This window comes from Temnothorax nylanderi, unplaced genomic scaffold (genome assembly GCF_030848795.1).
Source record: "Temnothorax nylanderi isolate EJ_2023f unplaced genomic scaffold, tnyl_v1.0 TNYL_tig0017_pilon, whole genome shotgun sequence".
In the NCBI taxonomy this organism is placed as follows: domain Eukaryota; kingdom Metazoa; phylum Arthropoda; class Insecta; order Hymenoptera; family Formicidae; genus Temnothorax; species Temnothorax nylanderi.
This window is the reverse complement of record NW_027249079.1, coordinates 80,591-100,913: the sequence shown is the minus strand read 5'-3', so window position 1 is coordinate 100,913 and position 20,323 is coordinate 80,591. Positions and strand designations below refer to the sequence as shown.

General features: G+C 42.6%; 1 protein-coding gene across 8 annotated transcripts in view; it reads left to right on the top strand.

The window, feature by feature from the left end:
- Positions 1–20,323, top strand: part of Heph (polypyrimidine tract-binding protein 1 heph) — a 384,945-nt gene that overhangs the window by 351,432 nt on the left and 13,190 nt on the right. For 7 of the 8 annotated variants that reach the window (XM_071698916.1, XM_071698922.1, XM_071698919.1 and 4 more), the window contains 8 exons: positions 5,498–5,549; positions 9,655–9,713; positions 13,592–13,811; positions 15,127–15,341; positions 17,590–17,623; positions 19,236–19,328; positions 19,586–19,802; positions 19,892–20,033. In XM_071698916.1, the coding sequence (XP_071555017.1) occupies positions 5,498–5,549; positions 9,655–9,713; positions 13,592–13,811; positions 15,127–15,341; positions 17,590–17,623; positions 19,236–19,328; positions 19,586–19,802; positions 19,892–20,033 (1,032 nt within the window). The remainder of the gene's footprint in view (positions 1–5,497; positions 5,550–9,654; positions 9,714–13,591; positions 13,812–15,126; positions 15,342–17,589; positions 17,624–19,235; positions 19,329–19,585; positions 19,803–19,891; positions 20,034–20,323) is intronic. The other variant, XM_071698918.1, reaches the window with a different exon arrangement.

Sequence of the window (20,323 nt, the reverse complement as noted above, 5' to 3'; positions counted from 1 at the left end):
AGAAATGTTATGGCAGTTTGATTGCGATAACGACCGCAGCTTTTCCTAAACTTTCGCGAATCGATTTTGGAAGCTTGCCATTAAATATATTCCCTACTCTCTCCTTCCCTCCCTCTCTCCCCCTCGTCCTAATTTGTATTATATTATTGTACATATTATTAACTTGTTAATTCAAAGCATAATTTCATAAAATAGCCTCTGGAGCTGATAAACGGCCGAAAATTAATATTAAATTCTCGCGCGTGTGCAATTTTGACGAAGCTACTATTAATAGATTCTGAAACTATTCTGAGATTAATTGACCGCGACATTTGACCTTCTGCCTGTGACTAAAATAAAATAGGTTTCTTTTTCTCGCGCGATTTTATCCCCCTCGCGCGTTCGATCTCCTTTATTCTGGCATTCAATGGCACGGTTTCCTTATTTTAGACGTCAGCAATTAAAATAACTGTTACACCAACATCCACTTTATTCGGTCCTCATTAAAACTTGGATCGCAAATCATGCACGCGCGGCTGAGTTCTAGTTTCAATCCGGCAGAATTTGTGAAACGCCGATTTTCTTTCAGCGCCGGGTGCCGATTTATTTCCAGATTTCCCGATTTTCTCCGATTTCGCTTATTTACATCTCGTCGGGCGAGAGCGTATCTCGCTATTGTTTGTCCGCCGGGGCGTGAAAGCGGATTGCCTTAATCCATTCGTCACAAAGTTGCAGATATCGGAACATCCAATATTATCGATATTACTTTCTCAGTGTCGATATATCCGGCGCAGCGCACTTTTGTTATGAACATGCATATTTTCTTTTTAGAATGAAGCCGAGCGAATCGGCGACGTATATAGATTAAAAATAGCGATTTCCAACATCATGTCTCTGATATCTTACATATTTCCAGTCGCACAAAGCATTTATGTTGACAGCAAGGGTGCAATATAGACATTGCACTATTTGGTGATAGCTGTTGATACGTAATGGGTGACGTAATTTCAGTCGCACGTGTCGCACGATGTACGATATATCGTGAAGTAACGACGGGGGCCGAGTGTACTTCCCTAATCTCTAACAACAGCAGGAGGCAAATGCTAACAGCGGAATAGGGGAATAATGGTGCAATAACGAACAGAAGTTTGTGTGTGTTCGGCAGCAATCGTGGAATGCATCAACTGCGCCGATAATAAACGTTACCGCCTACGGGAGCTCGAATTTCTCCGAAATTCACCGGGACAATTTGCCGCTGGTGTGCAGGAAGCGGAAAATTTGTCCGATTTCGATTAATTAATTAAATACCGGTTTAATTAATTTTATTGTACAGTATGTTTGTAATGGACGCGCGTAAATGCCAAGGGAAGGCCGGGGAGCTTTCCATTGCGCTGCCAATTGGAACATTTATACGACATCGATCTATCCGTTTGGCGCTTATATTTCATCGCGCAAAACAAATTATGAAAGAAGGAATTAACTAAGTAACAGTTTGAAATTATAACGGAATTAAATATATGTTTATGAGGATCCGAAATTCACTCTGCGACGAAAACTCCGCGTTGAGAAACTGTCGCCTACTCGATCGCGGTGACTATCTTTCGAGAACAAAAGAAGGAATACAATTATAGGACTGTCCGTCGACTATTCCGGAGATTATCTTTCCTCGTACTTTGTGATTTCTCGCGATTATTATCGATCCGTCCGTTTATTGGAGCAATCTCGGAGTAAATACTGGCGGGACGCATCGCGACTTCATATCCGCTCGTGATCGAACTGTTTTCGGTCGGACGCATGCATCCCTCGGAGCCGGAAACACACGATGGCAAAAATTCGAACATCAAAATTGAAATATTTTCCGTTTTATCGGAAAACGGATAAAAACATATACAGTGGCCCGACGGTGCGCTGTCGCTGCTGTTGCCGCCGTTGCTGCTTTTTGTATTACGCGTTGTAAATAGCGGGCGCCGTTACCGCTCACAGAGAAACGCAGAGGCGGCAGTCGCAGTTGCAGCTGCAGCCGCAGCCGCGCGATGGCGAGCGAAGGAGAGTAAAGAAGAGGGAAATGCGCATATAGCCGGGCGAGAGCTATTACGGGCGGTCTTGCGGCCTGTAATGGACGCCGCGGATGTATGTGAACGTAATGGATGGAACCGTAATCCATATATTCTAAACATTATCATCGTTATCACCTTTCCGCCTTCGCGAGCCCCCGGCCCCGGCCGTCGCGTCCGCTGAATCCGTCCGCGTGAACGATCCATCTACTTTTAATTTACTCGGTTCACAATCTCCGAGTTTAATATCCGCGATAATGGACCCATGATAATCGAATTCTCTATTTGATGTAATACGAGCCAACGATGTAATGCGAGATACTCGACTCTCCCGGTAGCATCCGTGCTGCGCGCGAACGTCAGTTTCGTAGAAATACAATATTTCCCAGCGGGTTTAGTCAAAAGTATTTGTTACGTTACACGGCGCATTATCGCCGGTACTCGCGCGGAAAAAAAAAGAAAGGGAGATTCTTGTTGCGTGAAAATGCAACACATAAGTCGATATGTAATTGCTTATCCCGATATATAATTGCTATCCCGAAAATTCCGAATCCGGGGACAATTACCGTTTAAGTGATTCTCATTGCTTGCAGCGGAACACAAACGTAACGATAATGAAGAAAATCTATTTGCGTAGATGCGCTGATTTTTATCGTTATCGGTGCCCCTCTCTGTAATGGGCAGGCTCTAATGATTATACTCAACGTTTATTTGCAGGAAAATTTCACTACTCCTCGTTAACACAGTCTCGTATACGTTTCAACCTATTTTTAAAGGTTTCTTTGGAAAATTTGCTCGCTCTTTTATCGGAAAAAGTTAATGGTTACCTACAAAGAAAATATTAAGAAGCACACCAATTACACAACATCCAAAACCGAGCATTGTCTACCTGTAAGCTTTGGTTTGATAAGAAAAATTCATTAGGTTCAGGTTAAGGAACAATCATGAAATTACCAAGATATTGTATTGTCATAAAATCTCATTTATAATTAATATTGAGTGTTATTATTAACTATTACACTATTTAATTTTCTAAACTTAAAAAAGTCACGGCAATAATACTTTTTCATCAAATCTTTCAAAGAAAAAGTAACTAAAAATTTATTAAAGAATGTGCCATTGAAATTTAATGCAACCGTATTTGAATTTTCTTTCGTAAATTTGTCTGTACGAGAACATTTTGCCCATCCAGTTTGATTAAAGAATTTCATTACTTATTCGGATTTTTCATTCACTCGACGACTCATGCGCATCATGGGTGGGCACCCGCGGAGAACACCGCTTTGGCGACTTGTTTAGAAAAAGAAAAGAATGCCGTATAGTCTCCTTCTAGTTCAAGTTCTCCGAACGGCTGCGCCGTTGGCACGCGAAAAGTCTTTGTCCCAGTTGGTGTATGCGTGCGCAGATGCAACGCGGTTGCATGCACACATCTTTCCTCTCTGGAGCTCACTAATTACGGAACCGTTGCGTGAAGCCCGCGGCGCGTGTTTCACATTCTTTCACGTTGTGTGTACCCCCCTTTAACGTTGGAATTTCATTCATTATTACAGCAATTTTTTCATTTCCTGCGTTCGCTAAAAGATGTTGCCGCGTGCGCGCGCACACGGTATAACACGAAAATCGAGAATTAATTTATCAGAGAGTACACTGTATTCGCCGTGCGCTTTCGCAATCTCGGACATTTACGCACGCATTAGCGAGTTTTAAAAATCAGTTTGCATTTCCGCAAATTACGTTTCTTATATGACTTTTCCTTCCCCGAATGAATTAATCGTTAATCGTAAAACATAAATGCCCGCAAATTTTTTCAAACGCAAGAAGGAGAGTTGTGACGTCGGAGTCGAAGAAACTATCGTCACGTTGGTTTTGCGAGAGCAAACGCCTTCGCAAGAGTTTCTACGGAGCGATTTCGAACGCAAGAGTTTTACAAAAGGTTGTAAAGATCGCAAATCTGTTTATGCGTTATACCTCGCGTACCACAGTCAAAGGAAGAGTACGATCTCAAAGCGCGGAACGAAAGCATCGCGGCTTGTACGAAATGCATCCTCATACGGTTTTATATGCCGGCGCGACGTTCCGCGATATTGCAATCGTTCTCTTTTTTCTCCTTCTTCCAATCTGATGCCCGGCGCGCGTTTCTCTATTTTCCATTTCGCGGATTTATCGTCGCGTTAGCGGCGAAATATAAACATTCGGTATGCCGGTGTCCGCGGTTCGCGGTGCAATATTGAATATTCGGGAGCTAAAACGCGGTTCGCATTAGCTATGTTTTCCTCCCTCCCTCTCTGTGTCGGGAATTTTTCATTTCTCCTCGCGGTCAAGCTTTTACGAGCTTTTTACGTATTTACTCGACGGACGCGCCCTTTTGACGATCTCGAGCGTCGGGAAATGGCCCCGCGCCCGGAAACGCTTAAATCAATGTCATTACAGTCAAACCAGTCCAATGGAGCGGTTAATTGACGCGAGCCCGAGACAGTGACGAAACCTATATTGACATTTAACAAGGAATGATTCACAATCGATCGGGGTGAAAGGCTGGATGGATCAAAAAATCATTAATCCCGGAGCTCACCCGTGTACGTTCGGGCCGCCGCGGAAAACCGTATATACAGTTGACCGTTGCGAGCGCGCGACGGTTATACCGGGCCAAATATTTGCATTCGCGGCATTAATGTGATCATCGGCCATTGTCGGCCAAATATATGACGGCCGGCGGTTTGACGTGAGCTGTGCGCGATTATTAGCCCGCGGCTCGACACCGTATACGCCTGTAAATATTGCGTGATACTGCTCTCGTCGCCGCCGTCGCTTTGCTCCGCCAAAGAGGCTTTTTGAAAATTCATGCGAGCGTTACCCCGGCCTTTGAATGTCGCCGGTATTTATACAGAATGCTATTCCGCTGCCGCGCCCATTGTGTCGCAAATCAATTTTTTAGAACGCCCGGCCCGTCCGGTTATCGTAATTACGCTGTTTTACCGGGGGATTCCGATAGCTGCTTTTACCGGTGGATAATTGCCGCGTTATAAGTCTGATAATCCATGCGCGCCCGTTTTGCAGCCCGTTGCCCCGAAATAAATCGCTTTGTCGTAATATCCACACCAATTATTTTGTAATTTCGTCGCTGCGAAATATCGTCGGTTCGCCAAACTCGTAATTTTCGTCGGTCACGTTCCTGCCCCGTGCTCGTGCGTGTGGCGATACGATTATGACGATTGTAGTTCTCGTTAATTACGAGACTCAATCGAGGTAATTTTTCGCAAAACACCCGCAGACCCGTCGCCTTGAATTTTCGTTAATTGTTATTGTAAACAAAACATAATTACGATTATCGAGATGAATGCTTTTTTTACAATTGTATTTTCAAATTAAATTATCTGAGAAACAAAAGTCACGAGATAAGATTTCTTATGGATTGTAAGTCGATCGATTTTTTACTCAGCCAAGACTTGTTTTGTGTGTTGCAGATTTTCACGCGCTTCGGCAAGGTTCTGAAGATTGTCACTTTCACAAAGAACAGTAAGTACCGCTTTTAATATGCGTATCGTCATTGTGTTACGACCTAGAATCGATGTCACAGGGAGAACGAACGGTAGAGCGGAACCCGCGAGCCGTATACAGATCCCGCTCTCGTTAGCAGACACACGGCACTTTAGTACTTCAGTGTGCTTGAAGTGCGTCGTCGTCCTGGCTTGCCGCCGTCGTTACGCGCACTTGGCGCCATTAGTACTTTTGGAATCGCGCCGAGTGCCCCAAAGGGTGTCTCCCTGAAATCCACCACGAAGCGAAATCGTTATCCGGAAGAACGCATGATGCACGGAAATCGAACAGCAGCGTTCATTACTTAACCCTAGCTGGCCACACTCGTTTTCGAGTCTCTAATTCGTCACACTCCGGTCCGTGAGACCGCTCGACTTCGTCGCATTGTCATTTTCATTCTAATTGATATTTTTAAACTTGTACTGCTGTAAGAAATTGGAAATACAGAGTCTGAATAAGATGTTTATAATAATATCGGGTCAACAAAATGATTTGAATTTAAACTGAATTAATTATATGGAAACTGGAAAATTATGTTATTATGTGAAAATTATAAGAAAACCGAAATGTGGCGAGCTAGAGTTAAATCGCGAATTGCCAACAATTTACAAATAATACAAGCTTTCCCAGAAATACCGGAAGATACACTGAGAGAAAAATCCAGGTTTAAATAATCGGACAATCGTTCGAAAATTAACAAACGGGTATAATCCGATAACTTTCAATCGGAATTACAAAAAGCCTATCAAGGCCAAAATAATGTCCGATCTATGATATCCAATTATCAATGATATCTGGATATCATTAATCGGACATTATTTTGGCCTTGATCGGCTTTTTATAATTCCGATTGAAAGTTGTCGGATTATACCCGTTTGTTAATTTTCGAACGACTTAAGTATTTCTCTCAGTGTACATTTAAAATCTCAATGAATCGGCATCTTAGAATTTTCCCGCTTTCTCTCCCTCAATCAAAATCGTTAGCTGGGAGTCGGGTAACGCGCACAATCTCTCGGCGCACTTGCTGTACAAAAGGTATATACGAGGAGGGCCCTCGGTACGTAGCCGGCGAGCGTGTTACTAATTCATGTTTGCAGTAGATGAGGGCGAGAGCATCATTATTTCGCGTGCGCGTATGGGTCGGTGTGCGCGATTGTGCACAGGTGCGTCGGTGTGTTCGCGTCGCAACAAGCGCGATGCGCGCGAGTCGTGACGTCAAGCGTCCGCGTTATTGCACACACGCACGTGCTCCTCGTCGTCCGAATCCTCCCAGAATTCAACATTCGCTGGGGATTGCCTGCAGGGTTTCTGCGAATGTTGAACTGTGAAAGGTCACGGAATCTACGTTGCTATAACTTAAACGAGAATGCAAAAACGAAAAACCTGGAAAGTTCGTTTCGCGTCGTCGAGAAACTCGCGAGTAGCGCGAGAATTTTGCGTTAGCGCAACTACACGCCACGTCCTCCTAATAATTTCGCACGCTATCGATTATTTTCCCTTACGCGGAGACGCGTCACTCGCGAAACAGGCGGAGGAAATTTCAGACGATATTTCAATTACCTTTTGAATAACGCAAAACGGATTACTTTGACGCTGTAAATAACACAAAAGCAAAATTGTCGGCGGTACAAAAGCAAATTATCCCGCTTTACCATATTATTCCGGCTCGCGACGAACCTCGCGTATTTTCAAACGAGATATTGCAATAAAAAACTTTTCAATGAAAATTTCCGCGTTCGGTTACTGAGGCCACGAGGCCACTACGTCTGCGAAGCAAAGTAAACGTTATCATCGCGATTATCGTCAACGCGGCCATTCGTCCGGGGGAGACCGTGATTGTCGTGGGATAAAGAGCGCGAGCTAGAGCGAAGTACGCGTGGTGCTCCTTTTTCTGACGCTCGTAACATCGCGGGGAGAGCTCTCCTATCGCCGGGGGGAGAGAGCTCTCTTTTTCGCTTCCGCAATTCAGATTCGAAAATTAAATAACATTGCCGCGGGCCGATCCTTTGTTTTGTATCATACGCGCTCCGGGTAATGAAATATCGCTGGGTGCGCGCGCGCGCGCGCACGCGGCACGGTCGGAGTCTCGCGAATTTGACGTATGCGAGATTAAAACTCGCGAAATTGCAATTGTCCGGGCTGCTTTGCGACGTTTCGTTTAATTGAGATTTAATAGCAATTATAAACCCGACCGCCGCACGTACGACCGGACGCGGAAAGCGAACGACAGTTGGAATTTTGTAGTATTAACTTCACAAAACGAGCGCGCGCGCGCGCTTGGCAGTTTTAACATTTGTCTTCTGCAATTGTTTACCCCCCTGCGTACTCGTATCGCGAAGTGGGGCACGCGTGGGATAGGCGTTCTCGTGGCACGTGCATTCATCCGCACAATCGCTCAATTCAGTACAGAATAAATAAAATGTTCGTAAATTGAATGTCCGTAACTCTTAATTATTAATAAAAGAATTGTTACTTTTTTTATCGGATACATCAATCAGTCATATCGTTACGTTTTTTGAATTTTCATTAATCTACTTCAATTGATATTTTCCGGGAAAAACTTTGACCTAGCTGGGTGGACAGACTCGTTAATTTTATAGCATTTTTGAATAAAATTAACATCGTATAATTATACCGTATTTGCCGCATAAATATTTTGATGCGCATAAAATCCTACATACGGAATGGTTCTCTGGATTCAGAAAATTAAAAGATTTTAGCGAAACTGTGCGATTGTGTGCGCGCGCACGTGAACGTTCCTCGGGTTTTAGTGTATTATTGTAAAGAGTTCCATTATCACGATGGAACAAATTCGAAAATGAAATAGCGTAGCTATTCCGGCTGGAACTTTGGTCAACGCTGCTAACGAAACAATTCCGGCTTTCCGGCCGCACGGGAAAAACGTATTATCATGACAGAGTTAGTTTCCCGCAGCGCTCGCGCACTAAATTAACAAATCACTGCTTTTTGTGCCCATGGCCGGTCGGTACTTCAAATACCGCGCGTATTTAACGCAAAAAAATATACCGTTTTTTGTTCCGAATCAAATTTTCAAGAGTTTACATATTTTGCATTTAGAGCTGCGTTCTCAATGGTATTTTGCGCGTTTTGCGTCCCAACAGGTTTTATGGAATATTCTGTATTTTTCATTTTTCGGTTTTTTGTCTTTTATTTTATACCTTGAAGTTTGCGATTACAAGGGAAAGATTCCGACAACTTTTGCCGGAGTCGCTATTTGTGTAAGCGCACAATAGAGAACATATTAGGAATAAGAATAAATATTAAATATTAGGATATATAAATATAGAGAGATTCCTGTAATAAATATTAAATATTAGAATATGTAAATGTAGGAATATTCCTATATTTATATCTTGTATTTTATACTTTTCCATTGTGCGTTACGTTTAATTATTATTTCTAATTCCTTTTATTATTTTTAATATTTTTAATATTTAATATTTATTCTTATTGCGCTCTATTGTACGCAGGGCCTAACGCAAAATTGCGCGGTACGCCATTAGGAAGCGGAATGAAAAAATAATCAAGCGTTGCTTCTCCCGCTCTTAAATATGATAAGTTTAACAATAGCCATGTGGCTGTATGGAATTGTCGCTTCAAGTGTGTAATCGATTTAAGGGAGCGCTATCACTCGTCTGTCAAGACGCATGCGTTCGACGTTACGCGGACTTATCTTAAAGCGGTATTTCTTTCGTACTTAGCGCTATCTTTTGTTTTATGACGTCACGTTTTGGAGCAAAAGACTCTCCCAGGAGTCATAGCACGATCATCACTCGAGCCGAAAGCCTGATCATTCGCCTAACGAAATAAAGTAATTCTTAATTAATAATTTCTTTCAATAAGAGCATATCGGCCTACTTCTTTACATAAAGTGTACAATTATATTATTAATGAGTATATTTTGCCGCTCAATGCCCGCTCTCGTGCGTTATCTATTCGCGAATGAATTCATTGGTCGCCCCGGTGGTTTTTTTGCGATCTCGAGCGCGACTTGTGCGGAAAAGTCGTAAAATTCACCAACGAACGACGTAGTCTAACGGTTTTTATCGTTTCTGTATTCCAGGCTCCTTCCAGGCACTAATACAGTACGCGGACATGCTGTCGGCGCAGACCGCTAAATTCGTAAGTATCTACTTGACTTCGCTTCCACTCTTAACCACCGCCGCTCTGTGCGTCCCTCCCTTTATTTCATCTTTCCGCCATCGGTGCGCCCCCGTTGTTTTCCTCCTTTTTTTCTTCGTTCTTTCTTGTCTCTTCTTTTTTCTTTCTTTCCTCTCTTTAGTTACTTTATTCCTCCCGTATCCAGGCAGGCATCGCGCCGTAACGGGCGGTGCTTATCCGCCGTGCTCTCGCGGGACAGATCGAAATTTTCCGCGGAATATCTCCCGCGTTGGGAAAATATTTTCCGCTCATCCCGACGAAAGCCACGGTGCGGCGCTTAATTGCCGGAAGTAAGCCCGATGAACGTAATCGAAAGATTGATGGCGGAAGAAAGAATCCCGACGAGGAGGGTGGAGGGAAGGAACGAGAAGATCGCGCGCGCGGTTCGCCTGATACACGGTATTTCCGCGGGATTTATGGAAATATCGGCTGCTTTGCAAACCAAATTAATTCTTGAAAGCGGACCACAGATGCGCGATCGATCGTGTTGTTCTCGCTCTGTTCCTCGCACTTCGCGCAAATATCGATAGTATAGACTTCGCTCGTATCTCCTATCCATTAAAAAAAAAAAGATAACAATACGCTTTAACTTTATAATTATTACTGTAATCCGTTTAACCCGCAGGATTTAAAGCGCCATATCCTGATGATAACTACTTCTATTTTTCTTTTTTTTTAAGGAGGTTGAGAAAGCCGTAGCATTAAACTTGCCGCTGCTTAAGGTACTACGAGTTGTGTCTCTGCCGTAAATTTTGTTTCACCTGTAATTCCTTTACGTATAATCGTTTCGTTTCCTGTAATCACGAGTTAAAGTTACTTCCCCACGTGTCTTGACGATAACTATTTCCACTCTTCTCTGTTTGAGGAAGTTGAGAGATTTGCAGCATTAAAGCGGACACACTGCTTGAAAAACAGAAAAAAAATGGAGAATGTGCGTGTAGTTTCTGCCCGAAACTTTTTTTCTTCTATTATGAACATTACAACTAATTTCCTCTATATAAATCCGTCTATACCAGTTTTCTAACAACGCACGTTGTACCATATTGTAGAACACTCCCACAAACTAGGAAACGAAGAGAATTCTATGAACTTTCTCAAGAAAAAAAAATAGCTCGAATTAACTCTCTCAGACTCCTGACTGTGTACATTAAGTTTGGCTTTCTTTCTGTTGATCTAAACACTTTTCTCTCCCCGTTGGAATCTACTGTACATATCTGTGATTTATATACTCGGCTTCTCCCAGCTGTCTTATGAGTGTTTTGAGATACTCGATAACTTTTTGTGAAGTGAGTGTGACGCAACTTCACTTCACCGCCGTGTATATACCGAATGTGTGCACTAATTTCTTTGTTATTCAGTCGCTGTCGTTTAAAATCCGCCACTTAGTAAATTGATTTACGGGACTGATATTACAATACCTAATGCCAAAATGCCCTTTATTTGAAGATTCGTTTAAAATAGAACGGAAATTATACCTAGAAGACGTCATTTCTAATGATGGGAAAAGACGGGGTAGATCTGAAAGGATTTGCGAGGCGAGGTTGCACACCGTTTCATGACACTCGCACTCGGAAAGTTACATTCCGGAATTAACTGTGTCGGCGTACTCGCGTGCGGGATATGTTGCCGCGTTGTTTTACACCGGCAACGACAAGCCATCGCGAACGGAAGCTCGCCAGAAACTTCCGTCCCTTCCCGCACCCGCGCGTTTAAATCCATCGCCCTCCCTCCCTCCCTCGTTCTACCGCCGTTCGAAAACCCCTGCAGCCCTCTTCCCGCGCCGTAAGCTCGACGCCGCAAACTAGTAAACCTGTGCGCTGATCAAAGGGAAAATTAATTCGCTTGAAATATACCGGTTCCATCGCGGAACTAACCCGGTAACGCGTAAGACAGAAAATTAATTTAGCTTTGTTGCGGATATCGCTCTTCTCCAATTCCCTCCCCCTTCTCCTCGCGCATCCTCCTCCCTTTCTTCTCTTTCCTTCTTTTCCCCTCTCGACGCGCGTGGTCCGGCAAATGTACAAAAAACTACTTTGCACATAACGTGTAAAATAAATGTATTCAAATTATGTTACTCGAGGATCAAGATTCACGAATACATTTTGACTTGGATTACTTTAATCCTTTGAAGCACGGTATATCATATATAACATGCCTTTTATAAAAATTAAAAAAAATATGTCTCTCTTACTTTGAAATGTCATATTTAGGGTATTATATTTTGGATCGCTGATTTCGAATCTGTAGTAAAAATTTCAAAATTTACAACGGTTGATTCAATATGATGACTCAAAGTCCGAACAATTTTTTTTTGTACATGTATATAATGTACTATTGTAAAAAATTCGTCAATACATGATATATTGAAACTATAGGTATTCGGGGGTTGCTGATTTCGAATTCAAAGTTAAAATTTACAAATTTTCAAAATATAGGTAAGATAGAAGAAATCAAAATCGCAAAATGGCATTTTGATTTACACTTTTGGTATCCAAAGTTTTATTGAGTCGCTGATTTTAAATATGAAATAAAAATACAAAAAAATTAAAATGGCAAATTAAAATTGCAAAAAATAGATCAAAAATTAATTTAACGAAGTTGCAAATTAATTGCAAATTAATGCAAAATCTGACTCCATATTCATAATCACTAAAAACCTCTGAATACTCAATTTTAAGTAACTGAGCCCATTTTTCATTTTTAATCCTGCATATTGGATCTGCCATTTTGAACTTTGAAACTTTTCAAAATCTACTAAACTCCATATACCAAGTTTCAAGGATTTCGTAAGCAAAAATGTATGCTTCAAAGGATTAATTGGTTTTTTTTGTAAAATTGTGGGTTTTCCGAAAAGCAAAGAAAAACATTGTTTTGAATTTGCCGAGAAAATCGATCTATCTCGTTCTCTTCGATTATCAGTGCTCTCTCGGCCACGAATAAACCGCCCGAGGAACAGAGCGAGAAAGAGAGAGAGAGACGACCGGCCGCCGTGCGCGCACGCCAAAGGCTCGCAGCGCGGGCCGACCCGCTAATTATGTACGAAATTCATTAGCCCGTGTAAATATAGAGCGGCCGGGCGTATACACACCCGCGTGATACCCCAGGGGGTACGTAGTCGCGCACAATGCGCGCCGTGCGCGTTGCTCAAACAAGCGACCTGGACCAACTTGCGTCCGCATTAAGCGCACGAAACACACTTGCGTATGACAACCCGCAACGTAAATTTCATACGTCTCAGGAGCACCTGGATTAACATTGCAGATGATGTTGATTAGCGGAAGTCACGGACCTACGAGAAATCTGATTCGTAACTCTCGCGGATCTCGCCGTGTAGCGCGTGTAGAATCATTTGTCTGGATTTCTTTAAATTTGTTCAGCGTCCATCAATCTTGATCTCTTACAACTTCTTCGCTTTCAGAGCTAACTTCTCTTTTTTCGCCCTGATTTGTTGCAATGTATGCTTCACGAGATTTTCTGATCTTTGATATGAAACTAATTGAATAGTTTTGCTTCGATAATATCGCGCAGTAGGATTATCCCTTCCTAAAGAAATTTGTCATTTTTTAATCCAAATTTTGCGCAGTTAATTTCCTTAAGATACACGTTATAAAAACAAGATAATAGATAACTATAAATGTCTCCATTTTATCTAAATTTTAAATTGACAGGAAATTATTAATAAAGCGACAAGATTTAAAAAAAAATACGACAAAATCGACACAAACAGATGTTTGAGTCGTTGTTGTTATTGTATTTTACTAGCCACCGTGTGTTATTCTTAAGCTTAAACGTGCCCATGTTTTCTCAAATCACGAAGAATTCCATGATTTCTTGTGCAGTCGCTCGACGGGCAGAACGTCTACAACTCCTGCTGCACGCTGCGCATCGACTACAGCAAGATGCAAAATCTGAACGTTAAGTACAATAACGACAAGTCCCGGGATTACACCAACCCGAATCTTCCGACCGGCGACGCCAATCTGGATGCGGCGTCGCTCGCCCTCGGCGGCGAATTGCTGCTCATGGGTGCCGGTTCCCAGCCGCGTGCCAGAATACCCGGTGAGTATTGTATTATGTAAAATCCATTTCTCTGAAATTTTTCATCTCAATCACGTTTGACCTGCCGAATAAATCGTTTTTAATTATTTATTAACAAGATGTTTCGTAAATGTTGCAAAAATTCTTGCGGGTAGATTCCCTGATCATTTTGAAACGGAATTCTTAATATCAAAATGTCGAGACTACAGTAATTTCTGAATAATAATTATGTGTCCGATAAATCCGTTAAACTCGGACGTTTCTATATAGCGATATGCTCGGTAATAATTGAATATAGCTATAACTGGCATCAAGCGCTTTGCAAAATTCATCATTAAACGCTCAATCTAACGAAATTCGATCGAAGCAATTCTGAATAGGTTACACACGAAACAATGGAGTTGCGTTACTCTTACGCGATTTTGTGTAATAATAACCCGATAATAGTCGAATATATGCATACAATAGCTCGTGACAGGCGAGCTTTATAGGATTCATCGCCGTTAAATCGTCGATTCCGAATGAATTCAGGACGTTTTTGTATTTTTTCTGGCAAGCGTGTGAAAGCCCGCGGTGCGGCTTTGTGAAAAGTATAATTGGAAGGTTGATCGGCCAATTAGCGGCACGATCGCGCGCGCGGCGTTACGTTTATCGGAATTAATTACATTAGTAGCGATACCGATTTTACGTCACTCGGACGTCGGGCTGAATTATTATTATTATCTCGCGATGGTGGAAGCAATTTGCTGGCGTTTCAAACCTACGTCCGCTGTCCGCTGGCGTGCGCCGGTCGGACGTTATTATTTCCTCGGGTAAATTAATTAATTAGTACAAAGTACCGGGCGAGCGCGATTCGGCGAGCCGAATCGCCTGGATTTTTGCCGTTTGTACCGCGGCGACAACGCTAGTTTAAATTACACGCTCGGCCCGGCGCTTGTTTGGATTAAATTAATTTCACGGCGTTGTTGTTGGTGTTTAATCTGTAACGATGTAATCCACTTTTGCGTCCTATCTCGTTACGCAAACGGTCCGTTGATGATTGGGGATTGAGGCGATCTCGCGACGATCGGTCGGGGTCTCCGAAAACCGCGACGACGAAGCACGATTAATTAGACGCCGAGGGAAGATCGCTCGGGGCACGACGGAAATGACTATACAACGAATCGCGACGCCGTAATTAGAAACGCGAGCTTTTACGTTCGGACTTGACGATTCCGGAAATTCCCGGCGGCAGAATATCGCGCGGTTCTCGAAACTATATCTTTTCGTCTTGTATCTTTTCTTTTTTTTTATCGCAATGTCGGCAATGTAATAATGTCGTCTGAACTTCCTGAAGTAGAGTCCATTGCAGGGGCACCGGGTGTGCTGCCCACGCCCTTTGCCATGCACGGCCTCGCTTCGCCCTTGGCCGGTCCCTACAACGGCGTGCCCCCGGCTGGCGGGCTCGCCGGCCTCGGCGGATTCCCCCTCGGCGCGGCCGGTCTAGGTGTCCGGGTGCAGGGAAGCGCGCAAGCATCGGCCGTGCTGCTCGTCAGCAATCTCAATGAGGAGGTAAGTATCTCGTGACTCCGAACCCCCTACCGTCCCCGTCCTCCTCGACGCGTTGTTCCCCAAGAACGAGAGGATCCCATACGAAGATTCGCGGCATGGTATACACGAAGAGATTCCGGGAAGAAAAAATTGGAGAGTTTGTCTCTTTATTCACGACGTTCTTACAATTAAAGATCTTCCGACTATCGTAGCGCTGGAACAGCTTCCCGGAAATTTTCTTCGTGTACCACCTTTTCATCAACCGGAATCGCACTGAATGAAGAAGAGGTGGAAGATTCCGTTTCCACTGAACGTCGTGTTCGTTTAACTCTTCGTTTCGATCTGCCGGGATGACTTTGTGCTACAATAATTTGCGTTTTATTCGCGTAGACCAATCGCGCGTTTTGGCTTGGACGAATTCTCTTCGGTTAGAAGGAAGTCTGTTCCGATTAATACGTGACGATGAATATAGCGTAGATTTCCAGGCACAACGATACGCGTATTTGACGAAACGAGGCGTTAAACGATGCACGCGATAATGGGGGTGTTGCGCTTTGTTCGAGTAGACCTCGAGCAACACTGAGAGAAGTAGGCCGCCCACGTACGAATAAGTGTGTCGTATGCGAATAATGTATCTGTAGTGTGGCATCTGTCGTGTCTTTATGCAGTGTGTATGTATGTCGTGTGTGCGCGTGTGTATGGGCCGCGTGTGTGTGTTACTCGAGCCCCCGGTCCGCTGTAACTCCGTTCGCAAGAACATTATCGTCTTGCCCGCCGCGACACACGCACACATACGCGCGACCGCCTCTTCTTTATCTTCTCTCTGTACCTTCTCACTTCTCCCTCTCTATTCTCTTCTCGTGTTCCCCGGGCTCTCGTACCCTCGTCTCTCTCACCCAACCCCCTAAAGAGACCGCACGCTATTTCTCTCAGTGTGCGACACGCGGGACCAACCAACCAACCAGCCAGCCAACCCCCATCCGGTATATACGCACGTGCATACACGTATAATTACACGGCCTAACGAGCGAGTTACAAGCGTAGTTGCTACGTAGGCAAACCCCCGCAATCTCTCGATTCTCCGGCTCGATCTTTCCGCCGAGCCGAGTTCGGCTGATCTCGCTCCAACTGGGAACTCAGCAAGACAGAGGATCAACTCGCAAACTCCGCGACGCGCGACGTGCGCATCTTGATTGCCAAGAGATCTCGCGATCCAAGTTTGCGTTTGTTACCGAGATGGAAAATTACCGTAAAAAATTTACAAATATTTTGGTCAATGTAGTACAAATTTAGAACAAAAAGGTGAATAGCGAGAGAGTTAAATCGTTTCGGCTTCCGAACGTTTCGGAATCCGGAGGAAGAGTGAACTTGATTTTTATTTATTTATTTTTTTTTTGGAGGAAAATTTATTTGGGATAATAGGACAAGATCCTCCTGTCGGGTAGGTGGAAAAATCGAGCCGCGATGCGTATGTACCCTGTTTCGTCACGAGACCCTTTGATTCTGCCCCTGATCTTGCCCCGCTCATTTTCGAAACACACATACAAATCACTCCAACGTGTCACCACCCTGCGTCCTAATTAATTCGTAGCGTCGTCGACTGAACGACGTTACTTCTTGCGAGGCGACATTCATTTACTTTTTCGTACTTCGGTACTTATGATATGAAGGATCACGCATCTTCAATATCCGTTATCTCGTGGCTACGTACGTTTAAACAATTCCGCGTGTCTTTGCTAAAAGCGTACGTGCCCTTGTTATCAGCTCCTGCATACGAACTTAGATGTAGCGTTCAATGACAAAAACGACGAACATTATCGCGTAAGAAGCATCAACTGGGATGATGAATGTCGCCTCGGCAAGAAACTGTGTGTCGACGTCACACTTCGCAGCTGCAACTTGTCACTACTGTACTATAACTGTGTGTCTACTATCGTTGTGTCGCGCACAAGCCTCGCAGTCTGGCAACCACTCTCTCGATCGTACTCAATTTTTGCAAAAAAAAAAGGAGAAACGCATTTTTTCTGTCACCAAAACTCACTGAAAAATCTATCGTGTGGACGATTATACCGGATACACCGTGTAAAAAAAAATTAAACTTTTTTTTATCGTATCTTCTGTCGATTTTGCACGAAGTACATCTCTTTCCCGTGGCTACGTGCGAGCATTAACTTCAGAAATGCGAATCTTGTGCGCACATCAACACTATACATTTGAATCCTATTATACTCGCTGACTACTGACTGGACTCTGTCTGTTCTCTGTGTAGATGGTCACGCCTGACGCTCTCTTTACCCTGTTTGGTACGTCTCCACATTTATATTATTAATTATATTACATTATTAATTATTATATTTACATCCTCGCGCTCTCACGCATATACGCAACACCACACGAATCCGGACGCGCGCGTGACACGCGACACACACGTATCTCCGGATATTCTTGTACGCGCGATTAAAACGAAAGGGGGGGAAAAAAAAGAAAAAGAGATGGAAAATGGCACAGGCGAAGACAATCGTCCGAATCTTTTCTTCGGTCACGTAGATATTCCTCGCGGATAGCGACGAGCAAGACAAAACGTGTACACGCACAAAACGAACACGCCAACGTAGAATCTTTCTCATACACACGATTGTCACGTCCGAGGTTTACGTTTCATACCGAAAAAAAAAGAAGAAAAGATCTCTTCCTTCCTTCTCGGTTTTGTTTTTATTTCGTTTCATTATTATTATTTTTTTTTGTTTTATTTGTATGATTATTTTTTTCTCTCTCTTTTTTTCTTTTCGGCAACTCACAAAACTCGAGCATCGTTCATTCTTTCCCTCTCGTCATGTTTTATTCTCGTCGAAACATCCGCCATACATAACATATTCTGATTAACGTTTAATCCGTATCTCTTTCGATATTTTCGTGATTTCAACTTATTTTATTACTACAAGCTACTCCATTCGCAAATTTCATAATCACCGTTCATACCGTCATCACCATATCGTCATGCCGCCCATTCGGCCACCACCACCGAACACACGTTCTCTCACAATCTCTATTTCCAAGCATCTCTTTATACAAATTTATTTCATTAATATTTTATTAATATCAGTTCCACACAACCTTAATATTACGTAAGCTTTCGCTTATTTTACGTAATTCCATAGGAAAACTCACTATTAACGAGGCGTGGCGACTCGGCTGCGGTCGCGTTTTTTCTTCCCGCGGGCGATTGTTATGCAGTTTTTCCCGGATAATTACAAACGAACGTACACAAATCACGTACTGTGTTGCAAAACGCGTTTTTTTAAAAATTATTAAAAAATTTTCTGTCCGCCCCGTAGACATCCATTTTTTCGACTTTTAGCCAGCGAAAATTTCATTCGCTTCGCTCCGTAGCTACGTAACATCGAAAAATGTAGAATTTAAATTAATTAAACTTCGGTGGAAACACGGGCAATAAAATGTTGTTGCTGTTTCGTTAATTTAATGCGTTTCATTTTAACAAAAATTTATTTGATTATCAAAATATTAATAATTTACTCTACAATAATAACTTCTAGCTTTTCTAGTTTTTTAGTAAATTAAATTATTATTAAAAGAGAACGTTTCATAGAAAGAATGACGTGCACTCCGAAATATATAGAAGTATCAATATGGAGATTACTCTTAAATATTAACAGATTCCCGTTATTTTGTTAACCGAAATAACTTTGTACTCTGAAAGTAAAGCTTCTAGCCGAATCGCTCGCCTCTTGCATGTCCCGATTTCTTAGATCCGATCGTACCCCGATCTCGATCGACCGAAATATTGTCCCGTTCATCTTCGATAATCCTCAAAACAGCCTCTCTAAAAAAAAGAATACGCGGTTTGTTGCTCCCGTCCGAGTTTACTAAAGAGAAATTTGCGTATTGTGCATATAGGCGTTTACGGGGATGTACAGCGTGTGAAGATCCTCTACAACAAGAAAGACTCGGCACTAATACAGATGGCCGAACCTCATCAGGCGCTTTTAGGTGAGTGAATTTTTTTTTAGGCATGCATAGCGGTGACTCGAAATTGAATTTTGTCTCGTAAATAATCTGTTAATTAAATTTGTCTCGAAAAAAAAAATTATTTCTATAAACTCGAAGTATGGAATTTTTTAACGTAAGAAATTAGAAAACACGGTTTTTTATTTTATAATTGTATGACCTCTATTATAATTACAGCTTACTTATGTTACATTTAGATACATCAATGACTAATTAATATTATTTAATTTATGTAACAGCGCTAACCCATATGGACAAGTTAAGAGTGTTTGGAAAGCAAATCAAAGTAATGCTCAGCAAACACCAAACAGTCCAATTGCCAAAAGAAGGTCAGCCAGACGCGGGCCTCACGAAAGATTACACCAACAGCACCCTTCACCGATTTAAAAAACCCGGCTCGAAGAATTACCAGAACATCTATCCGCCGAGCGCGACTCTGCATTTATCAAACATTCCGTAAGTGATCCAGCAACGGTGCATGAATCAAGTATTTCACGCGGCATTCTTCTTCCGCTGGCTTAACGACATTCAATTTACTCTTTCAGGGCTACGGTAACGGAGGAAGAGATCAAAGATGCTTTCACCAAGAACGGCTTCACCGTGAAAGCCTTCAAGTTCTTCCCGAAGGACAGGAAGATGGCTCTCATACAGATGCCTAACATGGACGATGCCGTGGCTGCGCTGATCGTAAGTCATTATTACTATCAATAGTGTTACAGCTCAAGTTGAACTTTGGCCTCCTGGTGAAAAGCCTATATGGCTTCCTTCTTGTTTCATTAGTTGCAATTTTTATGGAAAAGTGTTGTAAGCCCTTTGCTCAACTTTCACTCTGAAGGAGCTTTGTTTTTAAAACTTGTTTGCTTTTGTTATTATTTATTAATCTTAATTTTCTGACGAGAAATAGAATTCCTTATGGTGTCAATTTTAAAAAGATAATATGTATCGATTTTTCTTACGGAAGTATTTTTGAGGAAAAA